Consider the following 14,346-nt stretch of genomic DNA (forward strand, 5'->3'; position numbering starts at 1 on the left):
AGAAAAGGCAAGCGGCCTGGGAGTCCGTGAACCTATTTAAAACCATATTGCACAGGACTGCTCCGTGCAACACCCTCCAGGCCAAGTCCCTCAGGTGCGGTGTAAACCCGGCGTTCACCCCGATCCTGCGGAATTACCGCCCGGCGCGTTAAGTTAACATGCACTTCTGAGAGACCACGGTATCTCACCCAGGTGGCTTCCCCCCCATGTGTGACGCCGTGGGCCTTTATTCGGGGTTCAATGGGGTGGGGGGGCTGCCAGCTCCTGGCACATTGCCCGGCACGGCCGCGGTGAGGGAGGGTCCGGTCTTGACCTGACGCGAACGTTCCACAAGGAGCCGCCACTTAGCTTTTCAGAGCGGCTGATTTTCGTCATCCTCCCAGCGATACCAAAACCAATTGCAAGTCTCCGACCCAGGCTTACTGACCCAGCCCAGAGTGAACCAGAACATTTCCTCATCTCAATCGAACTGCTCACAACCTTCCACCCTCTTCATCCCCACTCCCTCTCCGTCGCTGGGACCGCCAACACCCACCTAACATCGCCCAACTCCGTCCCCTACCGCAGCTCGTCCGCTGCTGAAACCCTCGTCCATGCCTTTGTCACCTCTCGACTCGACTATTCCGACGCTCCCCTGGCTGCCGTCCCAACGCCCACCCTCCGTAAACTCGAGCTCATCCAAAACTCTGCTGGCCCGTGTCCTAACATTCGCACCAACTCCTCTTCACCCCTGTGCTCGCTGACCTACATTGGCTCCCGGTTAAGCAACGTCTCGATTTTAAAATTCTCATCCTCATGTTCAAGTCCCTCCATGGCCTCGCCCCCCTCCCTATCTCTGTAACCTCCTCCAGCCCTACAATCCTCCGAGAGCTCTGTTCCTTTGACTCTGGCCTCTTGCGCATCCCCCGATTTCCATCGCTCCACCATTGGCGGCCGTGCCTTCAGCTGTCGGGGCCCCAAGCTCGGGGATTCCCTCCCTAAACCTCTCCGCCTCTCTCTCCTCCTTTAAGACGCTCCTTAAAACCGACCTCTTACCTGTCCTAATAACTCCTTCTTTGGGATGGAAGTTACGCTACAGTTATATAAAGCTCTGCTCAGACCCCATCTGGAGCACTGCGTTCAGTTCTGGGTCCCGCACCTCGAGAAGGATGTATTGGCCTTGGAGGGGGTGCAGGGCACATTCACCAGAATGATACCCGGGGGCTAAAGGGTTAAATTATGAGGACAGACTGGGCTCGTATTCCCTCGGGTATAGAAGATTAAAGGGTGATGTAATCGAGGTGTTTAAGATGATTAAAGGAGTCGATAGGGTGGATAGAGAGAAACTATTTCCTCTGGTGGGGGGAGTCCAGAACAAGGGGGCAGAACCTTAAAATTAGAGCCAGGCCGTTCAGGGGTGATGTCAGGAAGCACTTCTTCACACAAAGGGCAGTGGAAATCTGGAACTCTCTCCCCCAAAAAGCTGTTGAGGCTGGCGGGTCAATTGAAAATATTCAAAACTGAGATCGATAGATTTTTTGTGTGCTTCTTGGAACATGAAGCGAAGGTGGGTAGATGGAGTTAAGATCTAATTGAGATCATTAGCAATGATGTAATTGAGATCGGCGGAGCAGGCACGAGGGGCTGAACAGCCTCCTCCCGGGATCCGATTTTTGCAGGCCCCCGCCCTGTGACCCCAGGCACTTCGAAGGGGGTCAGTGGCAGAGTTCCACGCGCCCCCCACACCCCCTTCCCCCACACTCACAGAAATGTCAGGTCACCCTTCGCTCCATCTAACTATGAGCATCCCAGAGGAGCTTGACGAGTGTATATAAACGGTCTTTGTGGTTTTACATGTTGGGGGTGGAGGAGGGGTGCGGGCGGCAATCTCCACAGCTGGAGATCCTTTTAATAGGCGGCCGGAAGAATTTTCAGAACTGTGGAAGGGGGAAAGATGTTCACCACAAAAAACGAAACAGCTATAAAAATGGTTACTTCACAAAAATGTTTAATTTTTTTAAATAACTATTAAATACACAATAATTAGTTCTTCCTACGATTGACATTGCTGGCTAAGGCACAAATCAATCAAATTTATTATAATTTATAGGATAATACTGAAGAGCCAGGACTGGATATCACAGGCTTGTAACATCCCCGCTGGTTTCTTCCTCTTCTCCTTGCACAGCAGAAGCCGAGAGGAAACACAGCAGGGCGGGGGGTGGGGGGGGGGGAATTCAACCTGGGTGGCAGCACAAATCGGGCGCTAGCTATTCGATGTATTTTGTGATCAGCAGGCTCAGCCGCAGACCAGGATCTGAACCCGGGGCCTTCCTAGTCTGTATTCATTTTAATTCATTCACAGGATGTGGACGTCGCCGGCAGGACCAGCTTGTATTGGCCATCCCTCGAGCAGCTGAATACAACCGAGTGGCTTGCTGGGCCATTTCAGAGGGAGCAGTTAAGAGTCAACCACATTGCTGCGGGTCTGGAGTCACGTATAGGCCCAGACCGGCTAAGGACGGCAGATGTCCTTCCCTAACCGAGGCCCCGTCTGCTCTCTCAGGTGAAAGATCCCACAGTCACTATTTCGAAGAGCAGGGGGCGTGAGTTCTCCCTGGTGTCCTGGGGCCAATATTTATCCCTCAACCAACAACATCACTAAAACCGATGATCTGGTCATTATCACATTGCTGTTTGTGGGAGCTTGCTGTGCGCAAATTGACTGCCGCATTTCCCACATTACAACAGTGAGTACTTCATTGGCTGTAAAGTGCTTCGAGATGTTCGGTGTTTGTGAACGGCGCTATATAAATGCAAGTCTTTCTTTCTTTAAAGGGCATGGTTAGCACTGTTGCCTCACAGCGCCAGGGACCCGGGTTCAAATCTGGCCTCGGGCGACTGTCTGTGTGGAGTTTGCACATTCTCCCTGTGTCTGCGTGGGTTTCCTCCAGGTGCTCCGGTTTCCTCCCACAGTCCAAAGATGTGCGGGTTAGGTTGATTTGGCTATGATAAATTGACCCTTAGTGTTAGGGGATTAAATACGTGGGGTTACGGGGATAGGGTGGGATGTGTGTCGGTGCAGGCTCGATGGGCCGAAATGGCCTCTATCTGCATTGTGGGGATTCTGTGATTCTGTGTGACATGAGTGAGACACAGCCAAGGAGTAATTTGAGACATGACGTGTGGTTAAGAAGGCAAATGGTATGTTGGCCTTCGTAGCAAGAGGGTTCGAGTACAGGAACAAGGATGTCTTGCTGCAGTTGTACAGGGCCTTGGTGAGACCACACCTCGAGTATTGTGTGCAGTTTTGGTCGCCTTATCTGAGGAAGGATGTTCTTGCCATGGAGGGAGTGCAGCGAAGATTCACCAGACTGATACCTGGGATGGCAGGAATGACGTATGAGGAGAGATTGGGTCGATTGGGCTTGTACTCGCTGGAGTTTAGAAGATTGAGAGGGGATCTCATCGAAACCTATAAAATTCTGTCAGGCTTGGACAGACTAGATGCAGGAAGGATGTTCCCGATGGCGGGGGTGTCCAGAACCAGGGGTCACAGTCTAAGGGTAAGGGGTAGGCCATTTAGGACAGAGATGAGGAGGAATTTCTTCACCCAGAGAGTGGTGAACCTGTGGAATTCTCTACCACAGAGGGTGGTGGAGGCCAGTTCATTAAATATATTCAAGAAGGAGTTGGATATATTTCTTAAGGCTAAAGGGATCAAGGGATATGGGGAGAAAGCAGGGACAGGGTACTGAATTTGGATGATCAGCCATGATCTCATTGAATGGCGGAGCAGGCTCGAGGGGCCGAATGGCCTACTCCTGCATCTATCTTCTATGTTTCTATGATTGTGACGCGCTCGGGAGGAACTGGTGGCTTTGGGCCTCTGGTTCCCAAAGTTCTCCAACAACTCGGGGGTGGGGTTTCCTCGCCCCGTGTCTGGGTCTGTTGCAGACTGGAGATTGATTGCTAGGATCAGTCAGCAACTCCCATTTGTCGTTGTACCAGGCAGACTGCCGGGATGGTGGAAGGCGAACGAGATGGACCCTCGTCTTTTATTGTCCAGCCGTTCTAGACGGAACTGATATCTATTTCAGTCAGGATTGGCCTGAAGTCTCCAGGAATTTACTCCTGGACACTGCTGCGAGTAACCCAGGAGAAAAATCATGGAAACATTCTTTAAAAAAATGTGTTTTTCCCACCCCCAATTTTCTTTAGTTTATTAATTATTTAAAGATTGGAGGTGGGAAAAAGGGCTATTTGGCTGGGTGGGGCAGTTGGAGGCAGGAGGCCATGTGATAAAAACCTTCAGGAATACATACAGACAAGTGTTGGCAACCCTAAAGGGCAACTAGGGATGGGCAATAAATGCTGGCATTGCCGGCGAAGCCCTGATCCCATAAACGAATTTTTAAAAAATTTCAGTATAAATCATTTTTAGAATAAGGGATTTTTATTCCCCTCCCCTTTCCTCACTTAGAAATTTATCCATACGGGCCCAGAGTTCTGTTCCAGCCTGTGGTACAGCTCCTGTATCCAGGCAGGGCCTAGCTCAGGCTTTGAGGCCTAGCAGGTCAAAGGTTCTGCCGAAGGCGGTGTCTATTTTTAGAGTGTTTGGTAACCGAGGCAACTAGAATGCCGATTAGACTATAATAAGTCCTCTCGCGTGTGTCTCGGAAGCTCTTAAGTCAGGGCTCAGCACTGGTTTGTGACGCACAGATTTGGAAACATGCCCACAACTTGAGGGAGGATCAGCGTGCCATCGCCACGGCAACGCCACAACACCTGCACGAAAAACAAGCCAGGGCTGCAATGCTGGGGAGCAGCTGTCAGTTAAAAGTTTGGGAGCTTTGAACCTTGGCACCTTCGCTAACGACAACAGGGGGGGTTTAGGGGGTTTACCTAAACACACACCGACATGGCAAAGGCTTGCGGTCGCTGTAAAACCTGGCGCAAACATTGCACCCCCCTTCCTCCGACACCTAAAAATAAAAGCGGCTTTTACAAAAAACAAAACATACAAATGGAAGATTAGGCCGAGGCCCGATCTGACAGAAGCCAAGTAGGCCTTGTGCATAAATTGGGCCCTTGATTTGCCCAACGCGACTCAGTTCTTTGCCCTGAGGCAACGCTGTTGATGGGGATCCATGGCCGCCGGTTTTGGAGACGGGTTCTTCGACGCCAACTCGTTGAGGGTCCTTGGTGGCGAGCAAACTTTCCAGCGCGGCCGAGACGTGTCCGGCCCGCTTGACGTCAGGGCCTTTCGGTTCCGGCCAACCTTGGCCCGACCCCCTCGGAGCATGCTGGGAAAGGAACCATCACGGACGAAGCCGCTACTCTTCAAGGAGGGGGCATTATTTTCCCGTGGCGGGCGGTGGGGGTGGGGGGATATTGCTGGTGTGCGTTCGTTCTACTTGAAAAGATCACCTCCGCCCCCACCCCAAATCCAAGTCGATATTGCAAGGAAGCCAAGGAAATGCCCCTTCAGCCGCCCCCTAGCATTGGAATGCTGGAGTGCTGTCCCTCCAACACGGATTCATTAGCATGGCTCGCTCGTGCCTCGATCTTCGCCAGATGTCTTGCCTCAGATTAAGTGAAAACTCGCCATCAGAACCATATCACGCATGTCCATACACACAGCTGAAAGAGATTAAAATCAAGATCAGACTAAAAGACTGCAGCATTCCTTCCAAAACAGCCAAGTCACCAGAGTTAATACAATAGCAAAATACTGCGGATGCTGAAAATCTGACTAATAACACTCCTCAATCACCCCCAACACCCCTCTCCCAGCACCTTCCCGTGCAAGCGCAGGAGATGCAACACCTGCCCTTTTACCTCCTCCCTTCCCACCGTCCAGGGTCCCAAACACTCCTTCCAGCTGAAACAGCGATTTACTTGTACTTCTTGCAATCTAGTATACTGTATTCGCTGCTCACGATGCGGTCTCCTCTACATTGGGGAGACCAAACGCAGATTGGGCGACCGCTTTGCGGAACACCTCCATTCAGTCCGTAAGGGGGACCCCGAGCTTCCGGTCGCCTGTCACTTTAATTCTCCGCTCCACTCCCACTCTGACCTCTCTGTCCTCGTCCTCTTACTCTGTTCCACTGAAGCTCAACGTAAGCCCGAGGAACAGCACCTCATCTTTCGATTAGGCACTTTACAGCCTTCCGGACTCAACATCGAGTTCAACTATTTCAGACTATAATCTCGGCCCCTATATTTATTTTCCCCCATGTTTTCTCACATGGCAGCTGTTGATCATCCTGCCATCACCATTCACACCCCACCTAGAGTCATCTTTTGTTTCTTAACTTGTCCCATTACCTCTCTTTTTGCCTCGCACCACCACCCCTTTTGTCAGTCAATCTCTCCTGCCTTCCAGCCTGTCACAGACCGTCCCTTTTGTTCTTTCCTCCTCTCCTCCCTTTCCCTGCTTAAAAATCTCTCTTCTCTAACTTTTCCAGTTCTGACGAAGGGTCCTCGACCTGAAACCGTTGACTCTGTTTCTCTCTCCTCGATGCTGCCTGACCTGCTGAGTGTTTCCAACTTTTTCTGTTGTCACCAGAGTTAAAGTAGCTTCACAGCACTTGAACGCCACATGTTAATTCATCATAGAATCATACATTCGGCCCATCGTGCCTGTGCCGGCTCTTTGAACGAGCTCTCCAATTAGTCCCACTCCCCGTAGCCCTGCAAATTTGTGCCTTTTCGAGTATTTCTCCAATTCCTCTTTTGAAAGTTATTATTGAATCTGCTCCCCCCGCCCTTTCAGGCAGCGCATTCCAGATCATCATAACTCGCTGCGTAAAAATAATTCTCCTCATCTCCCCCTCTGGTTCTTTTACCGATTATCTTAAATCTGTGTCCTCTGGTTACCGACCCACCCTGCCAGTGGAAACAGTTTCTCTTTATTTACTCGGTCAAAACCCCGCATAATTTTGAGCACCTCTATCAAATCTCCTCTTAACCTTCTCTGCTCTAAGGAGAACAACCCCAGCTTCTCCAGCCTCTCCACATAACTGATGTCCCTCGTCCCCGGTGCCATTCTAGTAACTCTCCTCCGCACCCTCTCCAAGGCCTTGACATCCTTCCTAAAGTGTGGTACCCAGAATTGGACACAATACTCAAGCTGAGGCCTAACCAGTGATTGATAAAGGTTTAGCATAACCTCTTGGCTTTTGTACTCTAAGCTTCTATTAATAAAAGATCCTGAGTGCTTTTTTAACAGCCTTCTCAACTTGTTCTGCTACCGTCAAAGATTTGTGTACATACACCCACAGATCGCTCTGTTCCTGCACCCCATTTAAAATTGTACCCTTTATTTCATATTGCCTCTCCTCATTCTTCCTGCCAATATGTATCACTTCACACTTCACTGCGTTAAATTGTATCTGCTATGTGTCTGCCCATTTCACCAGTCTGTCTATGTCCTCCTGACATCTGTTACTATTCTTCTCAATGTTTAGATTGCAGTTCAGCAGGAGTTGGCTCGAAGGGCCTCTACTCCAAGGGGCGGGGGTCATCCTTATGCTGTCCGTGGTCTTCCCTCAACATTGTAGCAGGCCGGGGTAAGGAGAGGGGTAGGGGTGGGTGAAAGATCTGCCAAAGGCCAGGGCTGTCAGAACCGTGCCGCCCGCTCGTTCTGCGAGCACGGTGAAAGAGGGACCGGCACCGCGGCAAGTCACCGCGACCATACCGGGGCTGCAATGTACAGGGACTCACCGAGGGAGGAAACAGGGGACGTGGGGGGGCGATGGGGCTGAAGTAACTCCCACCCCACCCCTCGAGGGGCTGACTGGCCTCCTCCTGTTCCTATGTTCCTCATAAACGCTTTCAATCTAAATGTCAAGGCCATGTTGCCTCAGTATCCCCACTTCTCACTGTTGACTCTTGCACTTACCGTCAGGACTTGTGTGGCCCTGCCGCTGAAGACCCAAGCTCCTCTTCAGGTTCTTCGCCCACCTCCTGGCCCCTCGCTTGAGAGCCGCCGCCACGCTGGTCTTCACCTCCTCCTCCTCCCGGGGCCCTTCCGCCACCGCCCACTCCCAGGCGCCGAGGTCCACGGGGAAAGGGGGGTCCTTCCCTTCCCGCCGGGCCTGGGCGGGCTGCCGGCAGAGGGGGCAGAGGAGCTGGCGGAGGTCGGAGGCGTCGGGCTCGGCCAGGGCCAGGAGGGCCAGGAGGCACTCGCTGCAGAAGGTGTGCCGGCAGGGCAAGACCCTGGGAGTCCGAGAGCCCCTAGTGTAGGGACAGTAACAGACGCTGCACTCCCTTTCCGTGTGCATCTCGACTGGACGTGCAGGAGGGTTGTGCAGGATCCTTCAGAGGCCTCCTCCTTTTATAGCAGCTCTGGAGGCTTCCCTCACAAGTGACCTCATTCATAGAAATGAGCTCAGCCAAGGAGGGGCTTTCCTTTTAAGGTATTGACCGCCCCACAATCAGGAAGCCTCGGGAGCCCAGCCAAGTTTCGCAACACACAGCCGTCTATTTAATCTCCTTCCTCCTCTCTCAGTCGCTTGCCAATGATTTACAGCGCCAGGGTTTCGCATGCGAAGATTGCAGGTTTCGGTCTGAGGCAATGTCAATCTCAAGTGGGAGGGGGAAAATCCCCCGAGCCTGGTCAGCAGGCACCGGCTGCCAACCTCGACTGAAGGGAAAAGGAACTCGCATTTAGGCAGCCCTTTCACCACCCCACCACGTCCCAAAGCGCTTCACAGCCAATGAAACGCACTTGTCGACGTCGCAATCTAGGGCGACGCAGCAGTCGATTGGCGCACAGCAAGATCCCACAAACAGCAACGCGACAAATGAGCATATAATCTGGGTTTTCTTTTTAGTGATGTTGGTTGAGGGATAAATATTGGCCTCGGGACACCGGGGAGAACTCTCCCCTCCCTCCCCACTCTCCTTCCAATACTGGCCGTGGGATCTTTATACGTCCACCTGAGAGGGCGGACGGGGCCTCAGTTTAATGTCTCGTCTGAAAGGCAGCACCTCCGACAGTGCAGCGCTCCCTCAGTACTGGCACTGGGAGTGTCGGCCTGGATTATGTGCCCAAGTCTCTGGAGTGGGACTCTGTAGGGGATGGCGTGTGGCGCGTGCGCCCAGTCAGCTTCACGTCTGACTATCCCTTGAGCGGTTCGAATCGCTCCCACACCCCTGGGTTCTAGACACCGGACTTAGGTACAGGCAACGATGCAGAAAATTGAGTAGACAAGTGGATTGGTATAAGAAAACCAAGATTTTATTAAAAGCAGAATACAGCAATCTTATGGCAAATTACTGGTATGAAAAATACAGGCATAAACAGTTATACTTATATGGGAATGGGGAACACACAGCACATCGAGGGAAAAATAGCTCCATTAACAATCCCCTTATCCTTATCCCACCCCCTATACCTAACTAGATTAAGCTATGAGGGGCCAAGAATTCATGCTCACCAATCCAAAACCTGTTGCTTTAACGGTTGTGAGTTTTGAGGTTTGGTTCTGCTGTCCTTTGGGGTACCCCATCGTCACGTGGTCTCAGGGTGCGGTGCTGGAGTTGTTGCTGTGACACACCCTCCCTCTCCTCAGCTACCGTTGTTGTCTCGTCGCGATGGTTTTTTTTCTTCTTCTCCCTCGGGCGGTCGCCGGCGGTAATGTTGCGGTTGGGGGTCGGTTTGGCGGTCTTCACTGCTTACTTGATTTCACTACCCAAGCTTTGAACGCCCGTATATTCGTTGCGGCATGGACACCTGCGCCTAACGCCAGCTTATTCGCAGTGTTCAAATGCCAACTTATTCTCACTGTCCATACATACACTGCTAATTTCTTCCCCAAACGCCAGCTTATAACTAGGCGTTTGTTTTTTTTACCAATGCGTTTTTCGCTGCCCTTCTCTGCTTTTATCGGTTACCTTCTTCTTTGTCTCGTCTCGTCTCGCCCCTGTGTGTCCGGTGTGGTATTGAACTCGGGTCTTGTTCTCCTCCTGCATTTGGCCCCGGTGTAATGGACGTCCTCGGTTGTTGAGTGGTGCGGGGAGTGAGAAGAGAGCCCGCCACGAGGCCAGGGCGCGAGTACGAGCGGCAGCAGCCCAAGGCCACCGGCAAGAGTCAAAGTCAAGAGCAAGAGTAAGAGAGAGATTACTACTGATGGGCCTCCAATTATACCCATTTCTCCAACTCCTTATCTGCGCGCCAAATCAGGTCAGTCCATTGTTTAACTTTTGGCGGGCTGTTTTAAATGATTACAACCATTTATTTTAACTACCTTAGGAGTGGTTATCTCTGGGTCTAATGGCCCCGATGTCCTGGTTGCTTTGTCATAGATAGGACTTGATTGTCCCCATCCTACCTTGATGGCTACTGTGAGCTGTTATCGATTAAGCATGCAGACAGCTAATGGCCACAATTATGGGCCCATTCTAAATTGATTCGATCCAAGTCAAATAAATGCGTATTCTGTGTTTACTTTGTCTGGCTGGTTCTCGAGAGTCCTGTTCTCACAGATTCCTGCATTTTAATGTTTCATCTCCGGGCCTGCTTGTTGGCAGAGCCTTGCTTTTAAAAATCCTGTCAATGTTGGTCACGGGGTTTACAGAAGCCATTTTGGGTACCCTGTTTTTCAATAACTTGTCCAAAACAGGGTCCCTTGACCCGTAACTTGGGGAGTGCGGAAATTTTGAGAACCCTGCAGCTTACAACTCGAACCCACGACCTTCTGGTTCAGAGGCGAGCGCGCGCTACCCACCGACCCCCCTCACCTTCAAACCTCCCCTCCATCACAACCCTTCTTCTGTGATTTGATACTCTACGACCGTTCCTCTCTCCATCCTCCTGTGCTCCCAGTGGATTGAAACACTGTGAGCATCCAGGGAGAAGGAAGATTGCATAAGAGGAACAAGAGAGGAGAGTTTGGAATAGCCTCAGCCAGAGAGGCAAGAAGGGTGCCTGTGTCCTAACTCGCACCAAGTCCCATTCACCCCTGACCCCTGTGCTCGCTGACCTACATTGGCTCCCGGTAAAGCAACGCCTCGATTTCAAATTCTCATCCTTGTTTTCAAATCCCTCCATGGCCTCGCCCCTTCCTATCTCTGTAATCTCCTGCAGCCCCACAACCCCCCTCCCCCACCCGAGATATCTGCGCTCCTCTAATTCTGCCCTCTTGAGCATAGAAATTTACAGCACAGAAGGAGGCCATTTGGCCCATCTTGTCTGTGCCGGCCGACAAAGAGCATCCCTGATTATAATCGCTCCACCATTGGTGGCCGTACCTTCTGTTGCCTGGGCCCCAAGCTCTGGAATTCCCTGCCTAAACCTCTCCGCCTCACTTTCCTCCTTTAAGACGCTCCTTAAAACCTACCCCTATGAGCAAGCTTTTGGTCACCTGCCCTAATTTCTCCTTATGTGGCTGGGTGTCGAATGTTGTCTGATAATCGCCCCTGTGACGCGCCCTGGGCACGTTTAGCCACGTTAATGGCGCAAGTTGCTATCCTGTCCGAGTTTCATTTAACGTGATGAAAATGACTTTGGGGAATGTCAGACTGTAGGACCTTTCTCCACGCTGTCTGTGGGATTCTCCAGCGCTCTGCAGTCCAAGCCCCCTTCTTCCACTCTCAGTCCCTGGCCGTAGGATCAGACCGACGACCCATTCTGGCCAAAGGACTTTCGTTCGTTGGTGACATGGGCAAGCAGCGCCCCCTTGTGTACGGATACACTCGGCACTCAAGCTTCCTGCTTCCGCTCCCCCCACAGACGTTCAACTGCAGATAGATAGCAAGATCTGCACTTAATAGAGCGCCTTTCGCCACCTCAGGACGTCTCCAAGCACTTTACAGCCAATGAAGCACTTTTTGAGGTGGAGTTGCTGTTGTAATGTAGGAAAAGGCAGCAGCCAATTTGCGCACAGCAACCTCCCACAAACAGCACTGTGATAATGGGCCAGTAATTCCGGTCCCAACGCGTGTGTACGGATGGGGTACTCACGCGTGGGACCGTTGGAAGTGCTGGATTTCAGCATGCACAGCGCATGCGCGGGAAACCGGCATTTCCTCCAAGGGGTTCAGAGGTCCAATGCGTGCGCGCAGGACCCTGCGCGCACGCGTTGAACTTCCTTCTTTTTGACAGGTTTGCCCGTGTGTAAGGGCCTGAACTTTTTTACACATATAAAAAGGAGGCGTAAGGACTTGATTCTTGAAGGTAAGTGGTCTATTATTTAAAATTATTACATTTTTTCCACAGCTTCATTGTTTTTAAGGACTTTACAGTAAGGTAAGTTTATTTTTAGACCCGATTTCTTAAAAAATTATTTTTTTCAAAAATTTTATTAATTGTTTAAAATCGCAGCCGGCACATCGCACTAACTACGCCGCTGGATCAGGTAAGCACATCGCGCCGACATCTGAACCGGGCCAGTGACAGGAATTCCAAGCAGGCCCAGGCTTCAGATGTCGGCGCGCCGGGTGAGTGCACATCAGGGGCTTGCACGCGCGGCAAGCTCCCGATCCTAATTTCTGGCCCAATGACCAGATCATCTGTTTTTTAGTGATGTTGATTGAGGGATAAATACCGGCCCCAGGACACCGGGGAGAACACCCCTCTGCTCTTCTACGGGGATCTCCTACGTCCACCTGAGGGCATACCTCAGTTTAACGTCTTATCTGAAAGACGGCACCTCCGACAGTACAGCGCTCCCTCAGCACCCACCGGTCTCGGAAGGCCTCGAGCGTGCCGGCGGACACCGCGTGCTCCATCTCCAGGGCCACCCGGGCGCGAACATAGCCGCGGAAGAGAGGCAGGCAATCGGGCCGAACGACCCCCTCGACCGCCCGCTGCCTGGACCTGTTTATGGCCATCTTCGCCAGGCCCAGGAGCAGTCCTATGAGGAGGTCCTCTGATCTGCCCGCTCCCCTCCGCACCGGGTGACCGAAGATCAAGAGCGTGGGACTGAAGTGCAGCCAAAAAATGGAGGAGCAGCCCCTTCAAATATTGAAAGAGGGCCTGCAACCTCTCACATTCTATATATACACATGAAAAACAGATTCCTCCGGGCCGCAGAAAAGGCAGGTGGCCTGGGAGTCGTAGAGTTATAACAGCACAGAAGGAGGCCATTCGGCCCATCGAGTCCGCGCCGGCTCTCTGTAGAGCAATCCAGTCAGTCCCATTCCCCCGCTCTATTCCTGTAGCCCTGCAAGTTTATTTCCCTCAAGTGCCTATCCAGTCTCCCCTTGAAAAGATTGAGGGGGCTAAATTCGCAGGGCACTAACGGGGCGCAAATCAACTAGCGCCTGGGCGCGGCGCCGCTAACGCCTCCTGTGAAATTCAGCAGGAGGTTAGCGACGGCGCTAACCATTAGTGCCACGTGGCGCTGTACCGCCGGCAATGACGTCTATTGGGTGGCGCCCCCCCGACTTACCGTCGGACGCTGTGTCCGCCAGGGTCAGTGGGGCCTACCTGCGGCCGGGGCGGTGCTAGTTAAAGGAGAGGTGGCGGGCGGCCATTTTTGTTGCTTGTCCCCGTTGCTGTCCCTGGCCCCCATGAAGCCCCCCCGCGGGGTGCCGGCTGCTCTCCGTGAGCCCGGCACTCCTCGAGTGCTGGGCTCGTTTGCCAGCACTCCCGATCCCTGGTGGCCCAGCTGGGCGCCGGGACACACTGCGCCAGGCCCCTCCCCTTTAATAGGCCTGCAGTACCGTAGCGCGACGTGCCGTAGCGCCACGATATTGGCTCACAGCGCCCCAAGAGGGACGCGGAGCGCTTCCAGTAGCTCCCCTCCTCCCTCTCGGGGTGCTACCTGGGAAAATCGGCCGTGGGGGCGCTACCCAATTTTTACCCCCGAGTGTCTCCGCTTCCACCACTTCCGTCGGCAGCGAGTTCCAGGTCCTCACCACTTGCTGCGTAAAAAAGTTTTTCCTCACATCCCCCCTGTATCTCTTGCCCAAAACCTTAAATCTGTGTCCCCTAGTCCTTGTACCATCAACTAGTGGGAACACACTTTCCCCCGTCCGATAGCAAAATACTGCGGATGTTGGAAATCCAAAATAACAACAGAAAATGCTGGAAAAACTCAGCAGGTCAGGCAACACCCGTGGACAGAAATTTGAGTTGACGTTTCGGGTCGAACCCTTCTTCAAAACCCTTCTTGAAGAAGGGTTCGACCCGAAACGTCAACTCAAATTTCTGTCCACGGATGTTGCCTGACCTGCTGAGTTTTTCCAGCATTTTCTGCTGTTATTACAGACTTTCCCCCGTCTAGCCTATCCAAACCCGTCATAATCTTTAGTACACCTCGATCAAATCACCCCTCAACCTCCTTTGCTGTAATGAAAACAAATCCAGCTTCTCCAACCTGCCCTTGTACCGACTTAAGTCCGTGAACCGAC

General features: G+C 52.3%; 1 protein-coding gene across 1 annotated transcript; it reads right to left on the reverse strand.

Annotated features, from left to right (window-relative positions):
* Positions 1–1,927: 1,927 nt before the first annotated feature.
* On the reverse strand, positions 1,928–8,289 carry LOC147090493 (RING finger protein 222-like). Its single transcript, XM_085977271.1, has 2 exons — positions 7,889–8,289; positions 1,928–5,622 (listed from the first exon to the last, which is right to left on the reverse strand). Exons 1-2 carry the CDS (start codon positions 8,268–8,270, stop codon positions 5,567–5,569), a joined length of 438 nt encoding a protein of 145 aa, XP_085833397.1. The 5' UTR covers positions 8,271–8,289; the 3' UTR covers positions 1,928–5,566.
* Between the last annotated feature and the right edge of the window lie 6,057 nt (positions 8,290–14,346).

The sequence above is a fragment of the Somniosus microcephalus genome, unplaced genomic scaffold (assembly GCF_052327205.1).
Source record: "Somniosus microcephalus isolate GS21.2 unplaced genomic scaffold, FLI_Smic_1.0 unresolved_chr4, whole genome shotgun sequence".
Lineage (NCBI taxonomy): Eukaryota > Metazoa > Chordata > Chondrichthyes > Squaliformes > Somniosidae > Somniosus > Somniosus microcephalus.

Bases quoted from the DNA above. Each gene is read 5' to 3' on its own strand.
- LOC147090493 (XM_085977271.1), bottom strand. From the start codon at position 8,270: ATGCACACGGAAAGGGAGTGCAGCGTCTGTTACTGTCCCTACACTAGG. The intron at 5,623-7,888 runs GTAAGTGCAAGA...AATCTCTTTCAG, and splicing joins GGGCCACACAAGTCCTGACG to CTGTGTGTATGGACATGCGT.